Source organism: Nerophis ophidion, linkage group LG17 (genome assembly GCF_033978795.1).
Source record: "Nerophis ophidion isolate RoL-2023_Sa linkage group LG17, RoL_Noph_v1.0, whole genome shotgun sequence".
Classification (NCBI taxonomy): domain Eukaryota; kingdom Metazoa; phylum Chordata; class Actinopteri; order Syngnathiformes; family Syngnathidae; genus Nerophis; species Nerophis ophidion.
This window is the reverse complement of record NC_084627.1, coordinates 42067011-42090749: the sequence shown is the minus strand read 5'-3', so window position 1 is coordinate 42090749 and position 23739 is coordinate 42067011. Positions and strand designations below refer to the sequence as shown.

Here is a 23739-nt window from a genome sequence, read left to right as displayed (position 1 = left end):
ACCCATGTTCTTGTAACACTTGTCTTGCTGAAATAAGCAGGGGCGTCCATGATAAGGTTGCTTGGATGACAACATATGTTGCTCCAAAACCTGTATGGACCATTCAGCATTAATGGTGCCTTCACAGATGTGTAAGTTACCCATGCCTTGGGCACTAATACATCCCCATACCATCACAGATGCTGGCTTTTCAACTTCGCGCCTATAACAATCCGGATGGTTATTTTCCTTTTTGTTCTGGAGGACACCACGTCCTCTGTTTCCAAATATAATTTGAAATGTGGACTCGTCAGACCACAGAACACTTTTCCACTTTGCATCAGTCCATCTTAGGTGAGCTCGGGCCCAGCCAAGCCGGCGGCGTTCCTTGGTTTTGTTGATAAATGGGTTTGGCTTTGCATAGTAGAGTTTTAACTTGCACTTACAGATGTAGCGACCAACTGTAGTTACTGACAGTGGTTTTATGAAGTGTTCCTGAGCCCATGTGGTGATATCCTTTACACACTGATGTGGGTTTTTGATGCAGTACCGCCTGAGGGATCAAATGTCCGTAATATCATCACTTACGTGCAATGTTTCCTCCAGGATTCTCTGAACTTTTTGATGATTTTACGGACCGTAGATGGTAAAATCCCTAAATTCCTTGCAATAGCTCGTTGAGAAATGTTGTTCTAAAACTTTCGACAATTTGCTTACAAATTGGATACCCTCACCCCATCCTTGTTTGTGAATTACTTATTTCGTGGAAGCTGCTTTTATACCCAATCATGGCACCCACCTGTTCCCAATTAGCCTGCGCACCTGTGGGATGTTTCATATAAGTGTTTGATGAGCATTCCTCAACTTTATCAGTATTTATTGCAACCTTTCCCAACTTCTTTGTCACGTGTTGCTGGCATCAAATTCTAAAGTTAATGATTATTTGCAAAACAAAAAAATGTTTATCAGTTCGAACATCAAATATGTTGTCTTTGTAGCATATTCAACTGAATATGGGTTGAAAATGATTTGCAAATCATTGTATTCGGTTTCTATATTTATATCTAATACAGTTTCCCAACTCATATGGAAACAGGGTTTGTACAAAGTGCATAGTACTAACTGAAATTTCTTTAACTTTGTGGATCATTTTCAGTGCTTGTGATAATTTTTTTGTGCAAGATGGCGGCTGTCATGAATTACTAGCGAGAAGATAACGCCCACACACGTTGCCGCTGGGGACGTTTGGACTATTTCGGCCAAACATGTCCGACTTGAATGTGAGTCCAACTAACAAGACATCAGGCAGTCTTTGCTGCTGTGAACTGAAAATGAAACGTCATATTTATTATTGATTGAATCAACAAAACAATGCCTGATTCTTTTTTTTTTTTTCTCCAGAACTTGGCTACTTTGTAGTGGAAATGCCCAAAAGTCATCACTTTGTGGAGAGTATGTCAGTGAGGTTTAGAGTGGAAGCCATGATCACGCTCCAAAAAGTGAGCCGCGCACCAACAAAAGTGTTCTACGCACCCTTGAATTTGAAAATGAAAAAAATATCACCAAAAATGTGTGCTTTTGTGTAAAAGGCGAGATACAAACTGGTATCACAAACCCAATTTTGTGCTTGCTTTTCACGGGCTAATTAAAAAGTAGATGAACGGTAAAGTGCAAATGAAATTAGTTCCAACATACATTATCTGACATTCTCCTCATTGCCTGCACATAACCTTGGCAAAAAAAAAACATCAAGAATAATAAATAAACACAACTGGGCGAAGCCTCTGTTTGGCAGGGGTGTGGATGATGCTGCTAAGAAACACACCAGGCACTTACAAAGAGTGAACAATTTTCCTTTTTGGTGAAGCACGGTGGTTGCAAAAAGCCAATAAAAGAACGTTTGTGTGTCATCAAAATGTTTTTAGGTAAAGATGGGGTGATTTAAGAATTTCGAAATGCTAAGTGGCAAATCAGATGCAACCATCCCGAATATTGTTTCTCATGGCTGAGTGGAATTTACCCTTCACTCCAGTCAATAACACACTTAAGAGCACAGATTATTTTCTATTGTCAACCATTAATTTCGGATACTTTTATACTATGGCAAAAAAGAGTCATCATTAAAGGCCTACTGAAACCCACTACTACCGACCACACAGTCTGATAGTTTATATATCAATGATGAAATATTAACATTGCAACACATGCCAATACGGCCGCTTTAGTTTACTACATTGCAATTTTAAATTTCCCGCGCAGTTTCTTGTTGAAAACGTCGCGGAATGATGACGTCATTGGTTGTAGCGGACATATTAGCTCAGCACCACTTACGGCTAAAAGTCGTCTCTTTTCATCGCATAAATACACAGTAATTTGGACATCTGTGTTGCTGAATCTTTTGCAATTTGTTCAATTAATAATGGAGACGTCAAAGAAGAATGCTGTTGGTGGAAAGCGGTGTATTGCAGCTGCCTTTAGCACCGAGACACAGCCGGTGTTTCTTTGTTTGTTGTGAAGCTTTAACAGAGAGCGGTCAAGCGAGCATGTTTCTCTACGTCAACCAGCATGTTTTTGGATGGGAAAATTGTGATATTAAGTCGGCTCTTACCGGAGACATCAGTGGATTATGCGTCCTCCTGCGGTAGCTGTCAAAAAAGGCAGCTGTGAGCTTGGCTCCTCGGCTTCTCTCAGAGACGCTGGCGTTTTCACCGCAGCCATCCGACTTTGAGGTATGTCTTTACAATCTCACTAAAACACTATTAAAACAATAAGCAGATAAGGGATCTTCCAGAATTATCCTTGTAAATGTGTCTAATTACATCTGAAACACTCACACTGCCGTCACTTTTTATTTCTTTTTCTAGTCCTTCACTCTCAATATCCTCATCCACGAATCTTTCATCCTCGCTCAAATTAATGGGGAAAATGTCGCTTTCTCGGTCCGAATTGCTCTTACTGCTGGTGGCTCACATTATAAACAATATGAGGATGTGAGGAGCCCTCACACCGGTGACGTCATCATCTGCTACTTCCAGTAAAGGCAAGGCTTTTTTATTAGCGACCAAAAGTTGCAAATTTTATCGTCGATGTTCTCTACTAAATCCTTTCAGCAAAAATATGGCAATATTGCGAAATGATCAAGTATGACACATAGAATGGACCTGCTATCCCCGTTTAAATAAGAAAATCTCCTTTCAGTAGGCCTTTAAAAACCTAAACGTTAATTTACTCAGTTTATTTTGAAATCTTAAGACTAGTTTCTGACAGCAAAACTGCAAAGAGGCCTTCACGATGACTCCCCGGGTGCTTATTTAAGTCTCAACATGTTCACTAAAAAGTGAAATAATCCTTTAAAATGGTACATTCTTCTTGTGTGCTTTTCCAACGGTCCAGTGAATATCCATTTTTATAAAACTAGCTCTCCTTTCCAACACGCGTACACGGCAGCACAAGTTAGGAAGGAGTCGTCGGGCCACGCTGACGAGGACAAAAACTACAATGCTGTGACAATAAAGTCATAGGAACTAGAAGAATCATTTACAAAGGATGAAATCAACATTAATTGAAACATTTAAATTGCAATTTTATGAGAATGTTTTTGTAATATTATACTAAGTACTTGCTAACTAATTAGCAGAAAAAGTAGGACTCTACTCAATTTGACAAGAAATGAGTCATAATTATTCAGTCCCACAACTGCATTAAAGTTAATCATAATAATATCAAAATAACATCTACAAACAATACGAGAGAATAAAAAGGCAAAACAAAAAAATTAATAATTCTATTACGTTAGAATGATAATATTGGGAGAAAAAGCCATAATTTTAAGAGAGGTAGGCTGCAATATTAAAGGAAAAAAAAGGCAATATCTAAAAAAACAAACAACAATTTTTTTCAAAATAATGAGATAAAAAAAATATATACATTTTGTCACTGCTGCCTTTACAAATTTGGACATTGACTCCGAAATTCGGGATGATTCCTGTAATAAAAACACTGCAATCAAACGGAACTATACAACATAATGTTCGAAATGAAATAAAAATAACAATAAATAAATATTTCTTCTCACATTTACTTTTTTGTAGGAATTCTTTCTTTATCAAAACTCAACAATATTGTCACTATATATATATATATATATATATATATATATATATATATACACATATATTTTTATACATGTATGTATATATATATTTACATGTATAAAAATATATGTATATATACATACATATATTTTTATACATGTATGTATATATATATATATATATATATATATTTACATGTATAAAAATATATGTATATATATATATATATACATATATTTTTATACATGTAAATATATATATACATACATACATATATATACATATATTTTTATACATGTATGTATATATATATATATATACATACATACATATATATATATACATATATTTTTATACATGTATATATGTATATATATATATACACATATTTTCATACATGTATGTATATATATATATTTACATGTATAAAAATATAAGTATATATACATACATATATATATACACATATATTTTTATACATGTAAATATATATATATATATACAAACATATATATACATATATTTCTATACATGTATGTAAATATATATATATATATATACATACATACATACATATATATATATATATATATATATACACATATATATATATATATATATATATATACACACACATATATATATATATATATATATATATATATATATATATATATATACATATATATATATAAATAAACTAATCTTGCCATGTTACATATATTTTCTCCTCTTGATATTAACAATAATTACACTTGTTTACAATTGATTGAATTTTTCCTGACAATGCTGCTTTTTCAACATAATGTTTACAATCCAACAAATATTGCTGTTGTCATAACAATATGGCTTCACTGTCATAACATGATGACATTTGTGGAAATATGTTGCATATGTCAGCGTGGCCCGAGTACTTCTTGTCCACAAGTGTATGAGCAATAACAATAAATAAATAGTCTTTCATCTGCAAGAAGATTGTTTGTGTCCCCCACTTAAATAAACCTTACCGTACACAAAAGGTTGATACTGTATTTCTTTGAGGCTGTAAATATGACCGTAGTTTTTCTTTTTACAGTTGCTGCAATGCAATATTGAAATATTACTAGACTTTGAATGAAAAAAAATGGCAATACGTAAAATAAGAACAAACTTTCTCTCTCCAGCTCACTCTTTCACGAATGTTGCCGTCGGTTACGCATATAATAGAAACGTCTATTCTGAGATGCTCGCTCAATAATACCAGAAGACAGAAGAACGATGCTCCCTGCTTGAAATACCTATAATACATTATGTACATGTAGGCGGAGCCTCACAGATCAAACACAAAACATTTTTTGCATTTTCCTATAAATATTGAGAAATAATGATAATAAATAGGTGATTATCGTTTGATTTCATATTGCCTCTGTTTTGTCAGCGGTTCAAATTGTGAACTGAAGAGATTGCTGAGTCTGCGGTACCTGAAGGAGGACGGATGTGAATCCTGGTATGTTTTCCAATCCAAGATGAAGGATCCATGAGAGATCCAATTGTTTCACTCACATTCTTAGACTTTTGAGGACTTTTCCCCACTGAGTTCTCCAGGAATCCCTGTGGAGCCAGTAAGGTGACATTCCAAGCATCCTGAAGGATCCAGCAGTTTCCTTCAGATGAGACGGTGTGGCTGATCTCAACCAGAGAGGGACGACATGAAGCAGGCTGACGTGTTCATGCAATTCGCCGGCAAACTTCAAAAGAACGGTAGATGCTTAAAACCTCCGATACATTCATCCAGAACAGAACCAGGTCCATAGCCTTTGAGCACAGTCGTTCGCTTGAAAGTAATGATGGACGTGTGACAGGATGGGACTCCGAGACCACCAACAAGGCAGGTGACCACTTTCAGAGACCGTGAAGAACCGCTGGACTCAAGAAAACCTGAGACAGGCCTGACATACTTGTGTTGTAGCCAAAAAAGTGCTGGTTGCTCCCGCAGAGTCCGAATATTCCCTCCGGTCTTGAGTTGAACAAAACGACTTAGTTCCCTTCAGTCCGGTCTGTGACGCCACAAAGAAAATCCTCTCACAGGTCCAAACAAAACCCCGGTGTTTCCTCGTCCTTAGAAAGTGCTGAGCTGCTCCAGGTCCAAATGTCCAGCTGGTACTAGGTCCACAGATGCTGTGTCAGATGTTGACGCTGGTGTTGGAGTTCTTCATATGGACTCTCATCTCCTGAATACTGGTGATGATCTTTTTCTGATGTCCCGCCAGGTTCACCCCAACCCTCCGCAGGTCTCTGCAAACGGAAACATCATGTTCAATCAATCAATCAATCAATCAATCAATCAATCAATCAATCAATGTTCAATGAAATCATTGGAACGACAATTGGATTCAACATAAACTGACATTACTTTCACACTTTCATTATAAAGGATGAAATATACTACAAGAAATGACTTAAATTGCAAATTTATGAGAATATTTTATATAATTATACTAAGTACCTGTTAGCAGAAATCGTAGTATCAAACTACATTTCAGGACAAATAGTCGGAATTCATAACTATTAACTCGCACAGCTGTGTTAAGATGAAACATTCAAATGTATCCATCCATTTTCTAGCACTGGTCCCTCTTTTTAAAGACTTTATTTGTAGATTATGGTGGAAAATAAGTATTTGGTCAACCATTCAAAGCCCTCACTGATGGTTGGAGGTTTTGGCTCAAAATCTCATGATACATGGCCCCATTGTGAAGTGAAGTGAAGTGAATTATATTTATATAGCGCTTTTTCTCAAATCGCTTTACATAGTGAAACCCAATGTCTAATTTTTACATTTCAACCAGTGTGGTGGCACTGGGAGCAGGTGAGTAAAGTGTCTTGCCCAAGGACACAACGGCAGTGACTAGGATGGCGGATTCATTCTTTCCTTAACACGGATCAATCGTCCTGTCCCCTTAGCAGAAAAACAGCCCCAAAGCATGATGTTTCCACCCCCATGCTTCACAGTAGGTATGGTGTTCTTGGGATGCAACTCAGTATTTTTCTTCCTCCAAACACGACGAGTTGAGTTGATACCAAAATGGATACATGGATGATACAGCAGAGGATCGGGAGAATGTCATGTGGTCAGATGAAACCAACATATAACTTTTTGGTATAAACTCAACTCGTCGTGTTTGGAGGAAGAAGAATACTGAGTTGCAGCCCAAGAACACCACACCTACTGTGAAGCATGGGGGTAGAAACATCATGCTTTGGGGCTGTTTTTCTGCTAAGGGGACAGGACGATTGATCCGTGTTAAGGAAAGAATGAATGGGGCCATGTATCGTGAGATTTTGAGCCAAAACCTCCTTCCATCAGTGAGAGCTTTGAATGGTTGACCAAATACTTATTTTCCACCATAATCTACAAATAAACTTTAAAATTCCTGGATTTTTTTTTCCACATTCTGTCTCTCACAGTTGAAGTGTACCTATGATGAAAATTACAGACCTCTGTCATCATTTTAAGTGGGAGAACTTGCACAATCGGTGGCTGACTAAATACTTTTTTGCCCCACTGTATATCACAAATATCTAGATGTAGATCTGTAGAGTGGATTCAGTGTAAAGCCAAAGTCCACCGGCAGTGGGACTTTGGCTAACCTCGACGCAGGGGGGGGATGATAAAACCTTAGAAGTCTTTGCGAGTGACCTCCTTACTCTGAAGTCATCTGAGCCACCGTCTCCAGCGAAGAGTAGCCTCCTTCCATGAAGAGTTCCGTGTAGCGACCCATCTTGATGGAGTCCAGCCACTCTCCCACACTTTTGCACCACAGCTTGCAGTCCTCGTCCACGCTGGCGTGCTCCACCAGCAGGTTGGACACCCTGAGCCCAAGGACCAGACGTACAGTTGTAGTTGTGTTCATAGTGGACGCACAATTGAAAGGTCTGACACCTTCAATATACAAACACATCACTAGTTTTGACAGTTACTGTATCTACTGACATTTACCGTAGAAATTAAATACATGTATAAAGTTACTGGGATTATATAATTGTGCCCAAAACAAAACCTGATCGCATGAACATGGACACGTGTACGTTTTTGAGGACGTTAAGTTGTATTGATCTTGTTCAACACCTGAGAAGAGGATGGAGGTGGATTCAACCCTCTGGGGCATGTTTAGAGGGGAACATTATCACCAGACCTTTGTAAGCGTCAATATATACCTTGATAGTGCAGAAAAAAGACCATATATTTTTTTAACCGATTTCCGAACTCTAAATGGGTGAATTTTGGCGAATTAAACGCCTTTCTGTTTATCACTTTTTTTGCGATGACGTTAAAACGTGACGTCTCCGAGGTAATACAGCCGACATTTTCATTTTCAACACATTACAAACACCGGGTCTCAGCTCTGTTATTTTCCGTTTTTTCAACTATTTTTTGGAACTTTGGAGACATCATGCCTCGTCGGTGTGTTGTCGGAGGGTGTAACAACACTAACAGCGAGGGATTCAAGTTGCACCACCGGCCCGAAGATGCGAAAGTGTCTGCCGCCAGACCCCCATTGAATGTGCCAGAGTGTCTCCACATTTTACCGGCGATGACAGACATGGCACAGAGATGTATGGATAACCTGTAGATGCATTTGCAACGATAGTCAATGAAATCACAAAGGTGAGTTTTGTTGATGGTGACTTATGTGCTAATAAGACATATTTGGTTGCGGCGTGACTGCCAGCTAATCAATGCCAACATGCTACGCTAATCGACGCTAACATGCTATTTACCGGCGGTGCTAAAGCAGACATGGCACAGAGATGTATGGATAACCTGCAGATGCATTTGCAACAATAAAGTCAACGAAATCGCAAAGGTGAGTTTTGTTGATGTTGACTTACGTACTAATCAGACATATTTGGTTGCGGCGTGACTGCCAGCTAATCGATGCTAACATGCTACGCTAATTGACGCTAACATGCTATTTACCGGCGGTGCTAAGGCAGACATGGCACAGAGATGTATGGATAACCTGCAGATGCATTTGCAACTATAAAGTCAACTAAATCACAAAGGTGAGTTTTGTTGATGTTGACTGCCAGCTAATCGATGCTGACATGCTATACTAATCGATGCTAACATGCTATTTACCGGCGGTGCTAAAGCAGACATGGCACAGAGATGTATGGATAACCTGCAGATGCATTTGCAACTATAAAGTCAACAAATTCACAAAGGTGAGTTTTCTTGATGTTGACTGCCAGCTAATCGATGCTAACATGCAACGCTAATCGACGCTAACATGCTATTTACGGGCGGTGCTAAAGCAGACATGGCACAGAGATGTATGGATAACCTGCAGATGCATTTGCAACGATAAATTCAACGAAATCACGAAGGTGAGTTTTGTTGATGTTGACCTATTTGCTAATCAGACATATTTGGTTGCGACGTGACTGCCACCTAATCGACGCTAACATGCTATGTACCGGCGGTGCTAAAGCAGACATGGCACAGAGATGTATGGATAACCTGCAGATGCATTTGCAACTATAAAGTCAACGAATTCACAAAGGTGAGTTTTGTTGATGTTGACTGCCAGCTAATCGATGCTGACATGCTATACTAATCGACGCTAACATGCTATTTACGGGCGGTGCTAAAGCAGACATGGCACAGAGATGTATGGATAACCTGCAGATGCATTTGCAACGATAAATTCAACGAAATCACAAAGGTGAGTTTTGTTGATGTTGACTGCCAGCTAATCGATGCTAACATGCTAAGCTAATCGACGCTGACATGCTATTTACCGGCGGTACTAAAGCAGACATGGCACAGAGATGTATGGATAACCTGCAGATGCATTTGCAACGATAAAGTCAACAAAATCACAAAGGTGAGTTTTGTTGATGTTGACTGCCAGCTAATTGATGCTAACATGCTACGCTAATCGAGGCTAACATGCTATTTACCGGCGTTGCTAAAGCAGACATGGCACAGAGATGTATGGATAACCTGCAGATGCATTTGCAACGATAAATTCAACGAAATCACAAAGGTGAGTTTTGTTGATGTTAACTTATGTACTAATCAGACATATTTGGTTGCGGCGTGACTGCCAGCTAATCGATGCTAACATGCTACGCTAATCGACTCTAACATGCTATTTACCGGCGGTGCTAAAGCAGACATGGCACAGTGATGTATGGATAACCTACAGATGCATTTGCAACGATAAAGTCAACAAAATCACAAAGGTGAGTTTTGTTGATGTTGACTGCCAGCTAATCGATGCTAACATGCTACGCTAATCTATGCTAACATGCTATTTACTGGCGGTGCTAAAGCAGACATGACACAGAGATGTATGGATAACCTGCAGATGCATTTGCAACGATAAAGTCAACAAAATCACAAAGGTGAGTTTTGTTGATGTTGACTGCCAGCTAATCGATGCTAACATGCTACGCTAATCGACGCTAACATGCTATTTACCGGCGGTGCTAAGGCAGACGTGGCACAGAGATGTATGGATAACCTGCAGATGCATTTGCAACGATAAAGTCAACAAAATCACAAAGGTGAGTTTTGTTGATGTTGACTGCCAGCTAATCGATGCTAACATGCTATTTACCGGCGGTGCTAAGGCAGACATGGCACAGAGATGTATGGATAACCTGCAGATGCATTTGCAACTATATCACGTTTCCTTCCACCCCCATTTAATGCGAAAAAAACACTAACCAATCGACGGATTTAAGTTGCTCCAGTGTCACGAGATGCGAAAGTCCTGATCGTTTGGTCCGCACATTTTACCGGCGATGCTAACGCAGCTATTCGGCCATGCTATGGCTATGAATAGCGTCAATAGCAATTCGCTCAATAGCTTCAGTTTCTTCTTCAATACTTTCATACTCCAACCATCCGTTTCAATACATGCGTAATCTGTTGAATCGCTTGAGCCGCTGAAATCCGAGTCTGAATCCGAACTAATGTCGCTATATCTTGCTGTGGTATTCGCTATTGTTTGTTTACATTGGCAGCACTGTATGACGTCACAGGGAAATGGATAGTGGCATCGCAAATAGCGAAAAATCAAGCACTTTAAAGCTTTTTTTAGGGATATTTGGGAACCGGTAAAATTTTGAAAAAAACTTCAAAAAATACAATAAGCCACTGGGAACTGATTTTTAATGTTTTTAACCCTTTTGAAATTGTGATAATGTTCCCCTTTAAAGGCTTACTGAAACAGACTACTACCGACCACGCAGTCTGATAGTTTATATATCAATGATGAAATATTAACATTGCAACACATGCCAATACGGCCGCTCTAGTTCACTAAATTACAATTTTAAATTACCCGCGGAGTTTCTTGTTGAAAACGTCGCGGAATGATGACGTGTGCATGTGACGTCTCGGGTTGGAGGGGACATATTAGCACAGCACCACTTGCGGCTAAAAGTCGTCTCTTTTCATCGCATAATTACACAGTATTCTGGACATCTGTGTCGCTGAATCTTTTGCAATTTGTTCAATTAATAATGGAGAAGTCAAAGTAGAAAGATGGAGGTGGGAAGCTTTAGTCTTTAGCCACACAAACACACGGTGTTTCCTTGTTTAAAATTCCCGGAGGTGAAGCTTTACTATGGATCAGAGCGGTCAAGCGAACATGGTTCCCGACCACTTGTCAACCGGTGAGAAAATTGTGGTAAAAAGTCGCCTCTTACCGGAGATCTGCGGAGCTTGCCCCGTCCATGCAGCTGCCGTGACTTTCCTCAGAGACTGGCGTCAACACACCCGTGGACACACCCCTCCGACTATCAGGTACTATTAAACTCACTAAAGCACTAGCAACACAATAGAAAGATAAGGGATTTCCCAGAATTATCCTAGTAAATGTGTCTAAAAACATCTGAATCCGTCCCAATGCAATCGCAATTTTTTTTTTTTACTTTTTCTTTCTTCTGGTCCTTCACTATCAATATCCTCAGCCACGAATCTTTCATGCTCGCTCAAATTAATGGGGAAATTGTCGTTTTCTCGGTCCGAATAGCTCTTGCTGCTGGAGGCTCCCATTATAAACAATGTGAGGATGTGAGGAGCCCCCACACCGGTGACGTCATTGTCTGCTACTTCCGGTACAGGCAAGGCTTTTTTATTAGCGACCAAAAGTTGCGAACTTTATCGTCGATGTTCTCTACTAAATCCTTTCAGCAAAAATATGGCAATATCGCGTGAAGATCAAGTATGACACATAGAATGGACCTGTTATCCCCGTTTGGATAAGAAAATCTCATTTCAGTAGGCCTTTAATAGCACTATAGCAGGGGTCGGCTCTTTGATCACTCTGATGTGGCTCAGCTGCATACTTGCCGACCCCCCCGAATTTTCCGTGAGGTTTCCGCATTTCAGTACCTTTCCCAGAAATCACTCGGGACATACATTCTACAATTTCAACCGGACAACAATATTGAGGGCGTGCCGCGATGGCAATGCCTTTAACGACCTCGAGATCATGTGAACAGTTTTGAGGGCGTGCCGCTAGCGTCCTATAGCGCATGGCGACAAAATTGAGGGCGTGCCGTGATGGCGATGCCTTTAACGTCTTCTAGATTATGCCATCTGCGATCCAACCGGTCACATGTAGTATGTGGTTGCTGTTAACACATGTAAGAGACTGCAATGCATACTTGGTCAACAGCCATACAGGTTACACTGAGGGTTGCTATATAAACAACTTTAACACTCTTACTAACATCCGCATTGTAACACAACATGAACACAACAGAACGAATACCCAGAATCCCCCCCTCAACCCAGCCGACTCAACCGACGGTAGCGGGGGTGTATATTGTAGCGTCCCGGAATAGTTAAGGATGCATGGGATTCTGGGTATTTGTTCTGTTGTGTTCATGTCGTGTTATGGTGCGGATGTTCTCCCGAAATGTGTTTGTCATTCTTGTTTGGTGTGGGTTCACAGTGTGGCGCATATTAGTAAGAGTGTTAAAGTTGTTTGAAAGGGCACCCTCAGTGTGACCTGTATGGCTGTTGAACAAGTATGCTTTGTGTTTGTCATTCTTGTTTGGTGTGGGTTCACAGTGCGGCGCATATTAGTAAGAGTGTTAAAGTTGTTTGAAAGGGCACCCTCAGTGTGACCTGTATGGCTGTTGAACAAGTATGCTTTGTGTTTGTCATTCTTGTTTGGTGTGGGTTCACAGTGTGGCGCATATTAGTAAGAGTGTTAAAGTTGTTTGAAAGGGCACCCTCAGTGTGACCTGTATGGCTGTTGAACAAGTATGCCTAGCAGGCGCCTTCGTCCGTCTGAAGACGCCACACACAGCACGTGACTGGGTTTGCAAGCTTTTTGTATAGGTTGAAGAGGGCGCTAGATGCAGTGCCAACATAGCACGCTCCTATTATTGTTGTTTGGGTGGAAATCAGCGGACATGCGAGAGAATAGTTGCTTTGTATGCAGTGTTATTTCATTTTAAATTTCGTCTTCAGTAATGCGGACGTTGTACCGATCCGTTGTGGTGAAGAAGGAGCTGAGCCGGAAGGCGAAGCTCTCAATTTACCGGTCGATCTACGTTCCCATCCTCACCTATGGTCATGAGCTTTGGGTCATGACCAAAAGGATAAGATCACGGGTACAAGCGGCCGAAATGAGTTTCCTCCGCCGTGTGGCGGGGCTCTCCCTTAGAGATAGGGTGAGAAGCTCTGCCATCCGGGAGGAACTCAAAGTAAAGCCGCTGCTCCTTCACATCGAGAGGAGCCAGATGAGGTGGTTCGGCCATCTGGTCAGGATGCCACCCGAACGCCTCCCTAGGGAGGTGCTTAGGGCACGTCCAACCGGTAGGAGGCCACGGGGAAGACCCAGGACACGTTGGGAAGACTATGTCTCCCGCCTGGCCTGGGAACGCCTCTGGATCCCCCGGGAAGAGCTAGACGAAGTGGCTGGGGAGAGGGAAGTCTGGGTTTCCCTGCTTAGGCTGCCGCCCCCGCGACCCGACCTCGGATAAGCGGAAGAAGATGGATGGATGGATTTCAAAAGAGTTTTGTGGCTCCCATTGTTTTCTTTATTTTGAGAAACGGGTCAAAATGGTTCTTTGAGTCGTAAAGGTTGGTGACCCCTGCACTATTGAGACATTATTCCTGATCCGGAGTTAGGAGTGGAGACAACTTTTTTTGGGGGATTTACATTTTTTTCTACTTTTTTTTTTTTTTTGTGGCTCAAATCAACTTCAGTCCAAAATAAAACACTTGATGATGTTTTTGTTTTAACCCTTTCAATGCCCATCTGATCTATCCATTTCCATCCATTTTCTACCGTTTATTCCCTTTTGGGGTCGCGGGGGGCGCTGGCGCCTATCTCAACTACATTCGGGCGGAAGGCGGGGTACACCCTGGACAAGTCTCAACCTCATCGCAGGGCCATCTGATCTAACTATGTCAATATTATAATAAAAACAAAAAATCCATACAATCAGTTATCATTCAGGCTCTGTGATGAGGTGGCGACTTGTCCAGGGTGTACGCCGCCTTCCGCCCGATTGTAGCTGAGATAGGCGCCAGCGCCCCCCGCGACCCCAAAAAGGAATAAGCGGTAGAAAATGGATGGATGGATGGATGATGTTTTTGTTTTAACCCTTTCAATGCCCATCTGATCTATCCATTTCCATCCATTTTCTACCGTTTATTCCCTTTTGGGGTCGCGGGGGGCGCTGGAGCCTATCTCAACTACATTCGGGCGGAAGGCGGGGTACACCCTGGACAAGTCTCAACCTCATCGCAGGGCCATCTGATCTAACTATGTCAATATTATAATAAAAACAAAAAATCCATACAATCAGTTATCATTCAGGCTCTGTGATGAGGTGGCGACTTGTCCAGGGTGTACGCCGCCTTCCGCCCTATTGTAGCTGAGATAGGCGCCAGCGCCCCCTGCAACCCCAAAAGGGAATAAGCGGTAGAAAATGGATGGATGGATGGATGATGTTTTTGTTTTAACCCTTTCAATGCCCATCTGATCTATCCATTTCCATCCATTTTCTACCGTTTATTCCCTTTTGGGGCCGCGGGGGGGCGCTGGCGCCAATCTCAGCTACAATCGGGCGGAAGGCGGGGTACACCCTGGACAAGTCGCCACCTCATCGCAGGGCCATCTGATCTAACTATGTCAATTTTATAATAATAAAAAAAAAAATCCATACAATCAGTTATCATTTAGGCCCTGCGATGAGGTGGCGACTTGTCCAGGGTGTACGCCGCCTTCTGCCCGATTGTAGCTGAGATAGGCGCCAGCGCCCCCCGCCACCCCAAAAGGGAATAAGCGGTAGGAAATGGATGGATGATGTTTTTGTTTTAACCCTTTCAATGCCCATCCGATCTATCCATTTCCATCCATTTTCTACCGTTTATTCCCTTTTGGGGTCGCGGGGGGCGCTGGCGCCTATCTCAGCTACAATAGGCCGGAAGGCGGGGTACACCCTGGACAAGTCGCCACCTCATCGCAGGGCCATCCGATCTAACTATGTCAATTTTATAATAAAAACAAAAAATCCATACAATTAGTTATCATTTAGGCCATACGATGAGGTGGCGACTTGTCCAGGGTGTACACCGCCTTCCGCCCGATTGTAGCTGAGATAGGTGCCAGCGCCCCCCGCCACCCCGAAAGGGAATAAGCGGTAGAAAATGGATGGATGGATGGATGATGTTTTTGTTTTAACCCTTTCAATGCCCATCTGATCTATCAATTTCCATCCATTTTCTACCGTTTATTCCCTTTTGGGGTCGCGGGGGGCGCTGGCGCCTATCTCAGCTACAATCGGGCGGAAGGCGGGGTACACCCTGGACAAGTCGCCACCTCATCGCAGGGCCATCTGATCTAACTATGTCAATTTTATAATAAAAAAAAAAAATCCATACATTCAGTTATCATTTAGGCCCTGCGATGAGGTGGCGACTTGTCCAGGGTGTACGCCGCCTTCCGCCCGATTGTAGCTGAGATAGGCGCCAGCGCCCCCCGCGACCCCAAAAGGGAATAAGCGGTAGAAAATGGATGGATGGATGGATGATGTTTTTGTTTGAACCCTTTCAATGCCCATCTGATCTATCCATTTCCATCCATTTTCTACCGTTTATTCCCTTTTGGGGTCGCGGGGGGCGCTGGCGCCTATTTTAGCTACAATCGGGCGGAAGGCGGGGTACACCCTGGACAAGTCGCCACTCATCGCAGGGCCATCTGATCTAACTATGTCAATTTTATAATAAAAACAAAAAATCCATACAATTAGTTATCATTCAGGCTCTGCGATGAGGTGGCGACTTGTCCAGGGTGTACGCCGCCTTCCGCCCGATTGTAGCTGAGATAGGCGCCAGCGCCCCCCGCCACCCCGAAAGGGAATAAGCGGTAGAAAATGGATGGATGGATGGATGATGTTTTTGTTTTAACCCTTTCAATGCCCATCTGATCTATCCATTTCCATCCATTTCCTACCGCTTATTCCCTTTCGGGGTGGCGGGGGGCGCTGGCGCCTATCTCAGCTACAATCGGGCGGAAGGCGGGGTACACCCTGGACAAGTCGCCACCTCATCGCAGGGCCATCCAACTATGTCAATTTTATAATTAAAACAAAAAATCCATACAATCAGTTATCATTCAGGCTCTGCGATGAGGTGGCCACTTGTCCTGGGTGTACGCCGCCTTCCGCCCGATTGTAGCTGAGATAGGCGCCAGCGCCCCCGCGACCCCAAAAGGGAATAAGCGGTAGAAAATGGATGGATGGATGGATGATGTTTTTGTTTTAACCCTTTCAATGCCCATCTGATCTATCCATTTCCATCCATTTTCTACCGTTTATTCCCTTTTGGGGCCGCGGGGGGCGCTGGCGCCGATCTCAGCTACAATCGGGCGGAAGGCGGGGTACACCCTGGACAAGTCGCCACCTCATCGCAGGGCCATCTGATCTAACTATGTCAATTTTATAATAAAAAAAAAAAAAATCCATACAATCAGTTATCATTTAGGCCCTGCGATGAGGTGGCGACTTGTCCAGGGTGTACGCCGCCGTCTGCCCGATTGTAGCTGAGATAGGCGCCAGCGCCCCCCGCGACCCCGAAGGGAATAAGCGGTAGAAAATGGATGGAAAATGGATAGCTATCATTTATGTAGTTAGTAAATGTTGAAGGTCTGGGATACTTTGAATGACTTCCCAAATAATGATACAAAATAAAATGTACTTTCAGTGCTGTTTGAAAGAAATTGAACACTGTACGAATAAAAGTGTAAACATGGTGACTGACGTTGCTTTTGACATCATGTCATGTCTCACCTGCGTGACCGGTTGACATCATGTCACGTCTCACCTGTGTGAGGAGTTGACCAGTTTTTTCAGAGAGCAGGGGTTGCGAATGAGCTTGTCCAGCAGACAGACGATCTCATCGAACTTGGGTCGGCTGCTGCGTTCTCGCTGCCAGCAGTCCATCATGAGGTGGTACAAGGCCTCAGGGCAGTCCATGGGTCCTGGCAACCTGTAGCTCTCATCTACCGCCTTTATCACCTGCACACACACGATACAGGTGTTAGTTGTTGGGCAAACACCTGAGGACAATATTTCTATCCTTTTGAAAGTCTGTCCTTCATCTCCTCTTGAAGTCAGGAACCACTGTGCCGCCGTTATGCCTTCAGACAACACCCAAACTCCAGGATGTGGACCATAAACCCAGGATCAGATCCCACATGTCAACCCTCTTGATTTCAGGTCTTTCTGCAAGATCCTGATTGCACTGCAGGGAATGTGAAGTCAGTCCAATCCGACTGGAACATCCCTCAAGTGCACCCTGTCCCCATAAACACTTGATAGTCAACTGTACAGAAACATAAGCATCCATTGTGTCCATGAGCTACATTCCCAAGACCTGACATGGCTAGGCTGTGAGTTCAAACCAAAGACTATACAAATGGGAGCCATTACCTCCCTGCTTGGCACTCAGCATCAAGGGTTGGAATTGGGGGTTGAATCCCCAAAAATGATTCCCGGGCGCGGCCACTGCTGCTGCTCACTGCTCCCCTCGCCTCCCAGAGTGTGAATAAGGGGATGTGTCAAATGCAGAGGACACATTTCACTACACCTAGTGTGTGTGTGTGTGACAATCATTGCTACTTTAACTTTAACCAATTATTTATTTTGTACCACCATAATGACAACAATAAATACAGTAATGTAGTAGACCTAAGTATTCATTAAGTACCACTAAACTTGACTACTTGTACTGGTTTCAAATTCCTTGTGAGGACAATGGAGGTCTCAGACTACTTGTGAAGACACTGGAGGTCTCAGTTTAATTGTGAAAACACTGGAGGTCTCAGACTACTTGTGAAGACACTGGAAGTCTCAGACTATTTGCGAGGACACTGTATGTCTGAGACTACTTGTGAAGACAAAGGTCTTAGTCAGCTTGTGAAGACACTGGAGGTCTCAGACAACTTGTGAAGAAACTGGAGGTCTCAGTTTAATTGTGAAGACACTGGAGGTCTGAGACTACTTGTGAAGACACTGGAGGTCTCAGACAACTTGTGAAGACACTGGAAGTCTCAGAATACTTGTGAAGACACTGGAGGTCTCAGACTACTTGTGAAGACACTGGAAGTCTCAGAATACTTGCGAGGACACTGTAGGTCTGAGACTACTTGTGAAGACACTGGAGGTCTCAGACTACTTGTGAAGAAACTGGAGGTCTCAGTTTAATTGTGAAGACACTGGAGGTCTCAGACTATTTGTGAAGACACTGGAGGTCTGAGACTACTTGTGAAGACACTGGAAGTCTCAGAATACTTGCGAGGACACTGTAGGTCTGAGACTACTTGTGAAGACACTGTAGGTCTGAGACTACTTGTGAAGACACTGGAGGTCTCAGACTACTTGTGAAGACACTGGAGGTCTCAGACTATTTGTGAAGACACTAGAGGTCTCAGACTACTTGTGAAGACACTGGAGGTCTCAGACTACTTGTGAGGACACTGAAGGTCTCAGACTACTTGTGAAGAAACTGGAGGTCTCAGTTTAATTGTGAAGATACTGGAGGTCTCAGACTACTTGTGAGGACACTGGAGGTCTCAGTTTAATTGTGAGGACACTGGAGGTTTCAGTCTGCTTGTGAATACACTGGAGGTTTCAGTCTACTTGTGAGGACACTGGAGGTCTCAGATTACTTGTGAATAAACTGGAGGTCTCAGTTTAATTGTGATGACACTGGAGATCTCAGACTACTAGGTAGAAAGGTAGAAAAGCGCTATACAAGTACAACCCATTTATCATTTATTTACTTGTGAGGGCACTGGAGGTCTGAGACTATTTGTGAGGACACTGGAGCTCTCAGGCTACTTGTGAAGACACTGGAGGTCTCAAGACTACTTGTGAAGACACTGGAGGTCTCAAGACTACTTGTGAAGACACTGGAGGTCTGAAACTACTTGCGAGGACAATCGAGGTCTCAGACTACTTGTAAGAACACTGGAGGTTTCAGTCACTTGTGAAGACACTTGAGGACTCAGACTACTTGCGAGGACACTGGAGGTCTCAGACTATTTGTGTAGACACTGGAGGTCTGAGACTACTTGTGTAGACACTGGAGGTCTGAGACTACATGCGAGGACACTGGGGGGAAGTGGGTTGTTGAGTTCATGACAGCTTCTTCTTGTGTCAGACGTGACTCACATGGAAGCGAGAAAGTCCAACCTGCTGAGAGGCAGAAGTACTACACAAAGCTTTCAGACTGTGGGAGGGAGACGACAAGAAGCGAGACAGAGACGGTGGTTTGTGGGACAAGAGAGGGAGAAGAAGCGAGACGAGGAATAGGAAACAGAAGGAGAGGGCTTACAGGAGGAGGTTTGCGATTTCTTGTGCGGATCTGAGAAAATCCAGCGTAACGCTTTCAATTAAACATCAAAGGTCTTCTCCTCCGCCTCGCTCCTCTCATCTTCCCACCAGCAGACACACTAATAAGCAAGAGGAGGTGGGAGGGGCCTGAAGCAGGGGGATGACGAGGTCACTGCAGGGCTGCGTGTGCGTGTGTGTGTGCGTAACGTCTGCTAACTCATCACCATTGAAGTTCCTCCCATTAGGATGACCTGCAGGTCGTACCAGACTTGAAGATCATCTGACACTTCATCTCCCTCACTTGAGAGCCATTGAGGTCGCCACCGCTCCAACACGTCATGTGACTTCCTCCTGCACGCAGCCGCCACTAAGTCAGCCACACACGCCTCACAGCTTCTGCTGAGCTCCGCAGCTTCATGAGCGTCCACCCGTTTTATTGTCTCCTTCACGCCATTGCTAACCGTCTTTCTTCTTCAAGCTCTTCATTTGTCAACAGTGTGCAGGGACAACAACAACAGTTTGCAGAAACAACAACTACAAAAACAACAGTGTGCAGGAACAACAACAGTGTGCAGGAACAACAACTACAAAAACAACAGTGTGCAGGAACAACAACAGTGTGCAGGAACAACAACTACTAAAGCAACAGTGTGCAGGAACAACAACAGTGTGCAGGAACAACAACTACAAAAACAACAGTGTGCAGGAACAACAACAGTGTGCAGGAACAACAACTACAAAAACAAGAGTGTGCAGGAACAACAACAGTGTGCAGGAACAACAACTACTAAAGCAACAGTGTGCAGGAACAACAACAGTGTGCAGGAACAACAACTACAAAAACAACAGTGTGCAGGAACAACAACAGTGTGCAGGAACAACAACTACTAAAGCAACAGTGTGCAGGAACAACAACTACAAAAACAACAGTGTGCAGGAACAACAGCAGTGTGCAGGAACAACAACTACAAAAACAACAGTGTGCAGGAACAACAACAGTGTGCAGGAACAACAACTACAAAAACAAGAGTGTGCAGGAACAACAACAGTGTGCAGGAACAACAACTACTAAAGCAACAGTGTGCAGGAACAACAACTACAAAAACAACAGTGTGCAGGAACAACAGCAGTGTGCAGGAGCAACAACAACAGTGTGCAGGAACAACAACTACAAAAATAACAGTGTGCAGGAACAACAACAACAGTGTGCAGGAACAACAACTACAAAAACAACAGTGTGCAGGAACAACAACAGTGTGCAGGAACAACAACAACAGTGTGCAGGGCCAAAAACAACAGTGTGCAGGAACAACAACAACAGTCTGCAGGAACAACAACAGTGTGCAGGAACAATGACAGTGTGCAGGAAAAACAACAACACTGTGCAGAAACAAGAGTGTGCAGGAACAACAACAACAACAACAACAATAACCACAGTGTGCAGGAACAACAACAACAAGTTTGCAGGAAAAACAACAGCAGTGTGCAGGAAGAAAAAGAGGAACAACAACAACAGTGTGCAGGAACAACAACAACAGTGTGCAGGGACAACAACAACAGTGTGCAGGAACAACAATGACAACAGTGTGCAGGAACAACAACAGTGTACAGGACCAACAACAACAGTGTGCAGGACCAACAACAACAACAGTGTGCAGGACCAACAACAACAGTGTGCAGGAACAACAACAACAGTCTGCAGGAACAACAACAACAGTGTGCAGGACCAACAACAGTCTGCAGGAAAAACAACAACAGTGTGCATAAACCACAACAACACGTTTGCAGGAACAACAACAGCAGTGTGCGGGAAGAATAAGAAGAAGAACAACAACAGTGTGCAGGAACAACAACAACAGTGTGGAGGAACAACAAATACAGTGTGCAGGAACAACAACAACAACAACAAGTTTGCAGGAACAACAACAACAGTGTGCAGGAACAACAACAACAGTGTGGAGGAACAACAACTACAGTGTGCAGGAACAACAACAACAAGCAGTGTGCAGGAAGAAGAAGAAGAACAACAACAGTGTGCAGGAACAACAACAACAGTGTGGAGGAACAACAACAACACGTTTGCAGGAACAACAACAGCAGTGTGCAGGAAGAAGAAGAAGAAGAAGAAGAAGAAGAACAGTGTGCAGGAACAACAACAACAGTGTGCAAGAACAACAACAACAGTGTGCAGGCAAAACAACGACACTGTGCAGGAACAATAACGAAGTGTGCAGGAGCAACAACAACAGTGTGCAGGAACAACAACAACAAAAACAACAGTGTGCAGGAACAACAGCAACAGTGTGCAGGAGCAACAACAGTGTGCAGGAACAAACAACAACAACAACAACAGTGTGCAGGAACAACAACAACAGTGTGCAGGAACAAAAACAGTGTGCAGGAACAACAACAACAGTCTGCAGGAACAACAACAACAGTGTGCAGGAACGACAACAACAGTGTGCAGGAACAACAGACATTCCCAAATAATTGTTTTAGATCTTGAAGATGGAAAGTGTAGCTGCCATTATGATTTGTTTTCTAATGACCGTAAGTCTTCAACTATACAAAGTCTTTCAATAATTGGAATCTGCATGATATACTAGTTACTATGGTCATATAATTAGTTACTTTGGTCACTATGAGATATATCAGATTGTAGGTGTTGTTTTTTTTAAACCTTGGCGTTCATATTTAACTGTGTTTGTTGTATTTTTGTTGTGTTTTGCTTGATTGTAAAATATGTTGTTGATATTCAGTGTTTTATCCTTCATAGTTAAAGGCCTACTGAAACCCACTACTACCGACCACGCAGTCTGATAGTTTATATATCAATGATGAAATATTAACATTGCAACACATGCTAATACGGACTTTTTAGTTGACTAAATTGCAATTTTAAATTTCGCGCGAAGTATCCTGTTGAAAACGTTGCGGACTGTAGCGGACATTTTGTTCCAGCTCGATTCAAGCTATAAGTAGTCTGCTTTAATCGCATAATTACACAGTATTATGGACATCTGTGTTGCTGAATCTTTTGCAATTTGTTCAATGAATAATGGAGACGTCAAAGAAGAAAGATGTAGGTGGGAAGCGATGTATTGCGGCCGGCTTTAGCAACACAAACACAGCCGGCGTTTCCTTGTTTACATTCCCGAAGGTGAAGCCTTACTATGGAACAGAGCGGTCAAGCGAACATGGTTCCCTACCACATGCCAATCGGCAGGTTTCGGTGAGAAAATTGTGGTAATAAGCCGGCTCTTACCGTAGTGAAGTGAAGTGAATTATATTTATATAGCGCTTTTCTCAAGTGACTCAAAGTGCTTTACATAGTGACACCCAATATCTAAATTACATTTAAACCAGTGTGGGTGGCACTGGGAGCAGGTGGGTAAAGTGTCTTGCCCGAGGACACAACGACAGTCACTAGGATGGCACAAGCGGGAATTGAACCAGCAACCCTCAAGTTGCTGGCACGGCCACTCTACCAACCGAGCTATGCCGCCCGTAGACATGAGCGGAGCTTGCGTCGTTCCTCGTGCACCTGTCAAAGAGGCAGCTGCAGACTCTCTTGCCTCCTCCGACCGGACGCCCCCGAACGTGGGATGCTTCCACCGTGGAGGAGGGGCGGAAAAAAGCTCAGCCCACCCCGACCGGCTGCCTTCGCTGCGTCTTGTCGAGAAATGTGGCTTTCCTCAGAGACACTGGCTGTCACCGCACCCGTGGCCACACCCTTCCGACTTTCGGGTACGACTATATAATCTGACTAAAACAGTAATAACACAATAAGCAGAAAAGGTATTTTCCA

General features: G+C 42.8%; 1 protein-coding gene across 1 annotated transcript in view; it reads right to left on the bottom strand.

Annotated features, from left to right (window-relative positions):
• Positions 1-4781: 4781 nt before the first annotated feature.
• Positions 4782-23739, bottom strand: part of LOC133536451 (ephrin type-A receptor 5) — a 195293-nt gene continuing 176335 nt past the window's right edge. The window contains exons 17-19 of the mRNA XM_061876979.1: positions 17419-17612; positions 7761-7925; positions 4782-6347 (exon numbers count right to left, since the gene is read on the bottom strand). Of these exons, the coding sequence (XP_061732963.1) occupies positions 6236-6347; positions 7761-7925; positions 17419-17612 (471 nt within the window). The 3' untranslated portion in view covers positions 4782-6235. The remainder of the gene's footprint in view (positions 6348-7760; positions 7926-17418; positions 17613-23739) is intronic.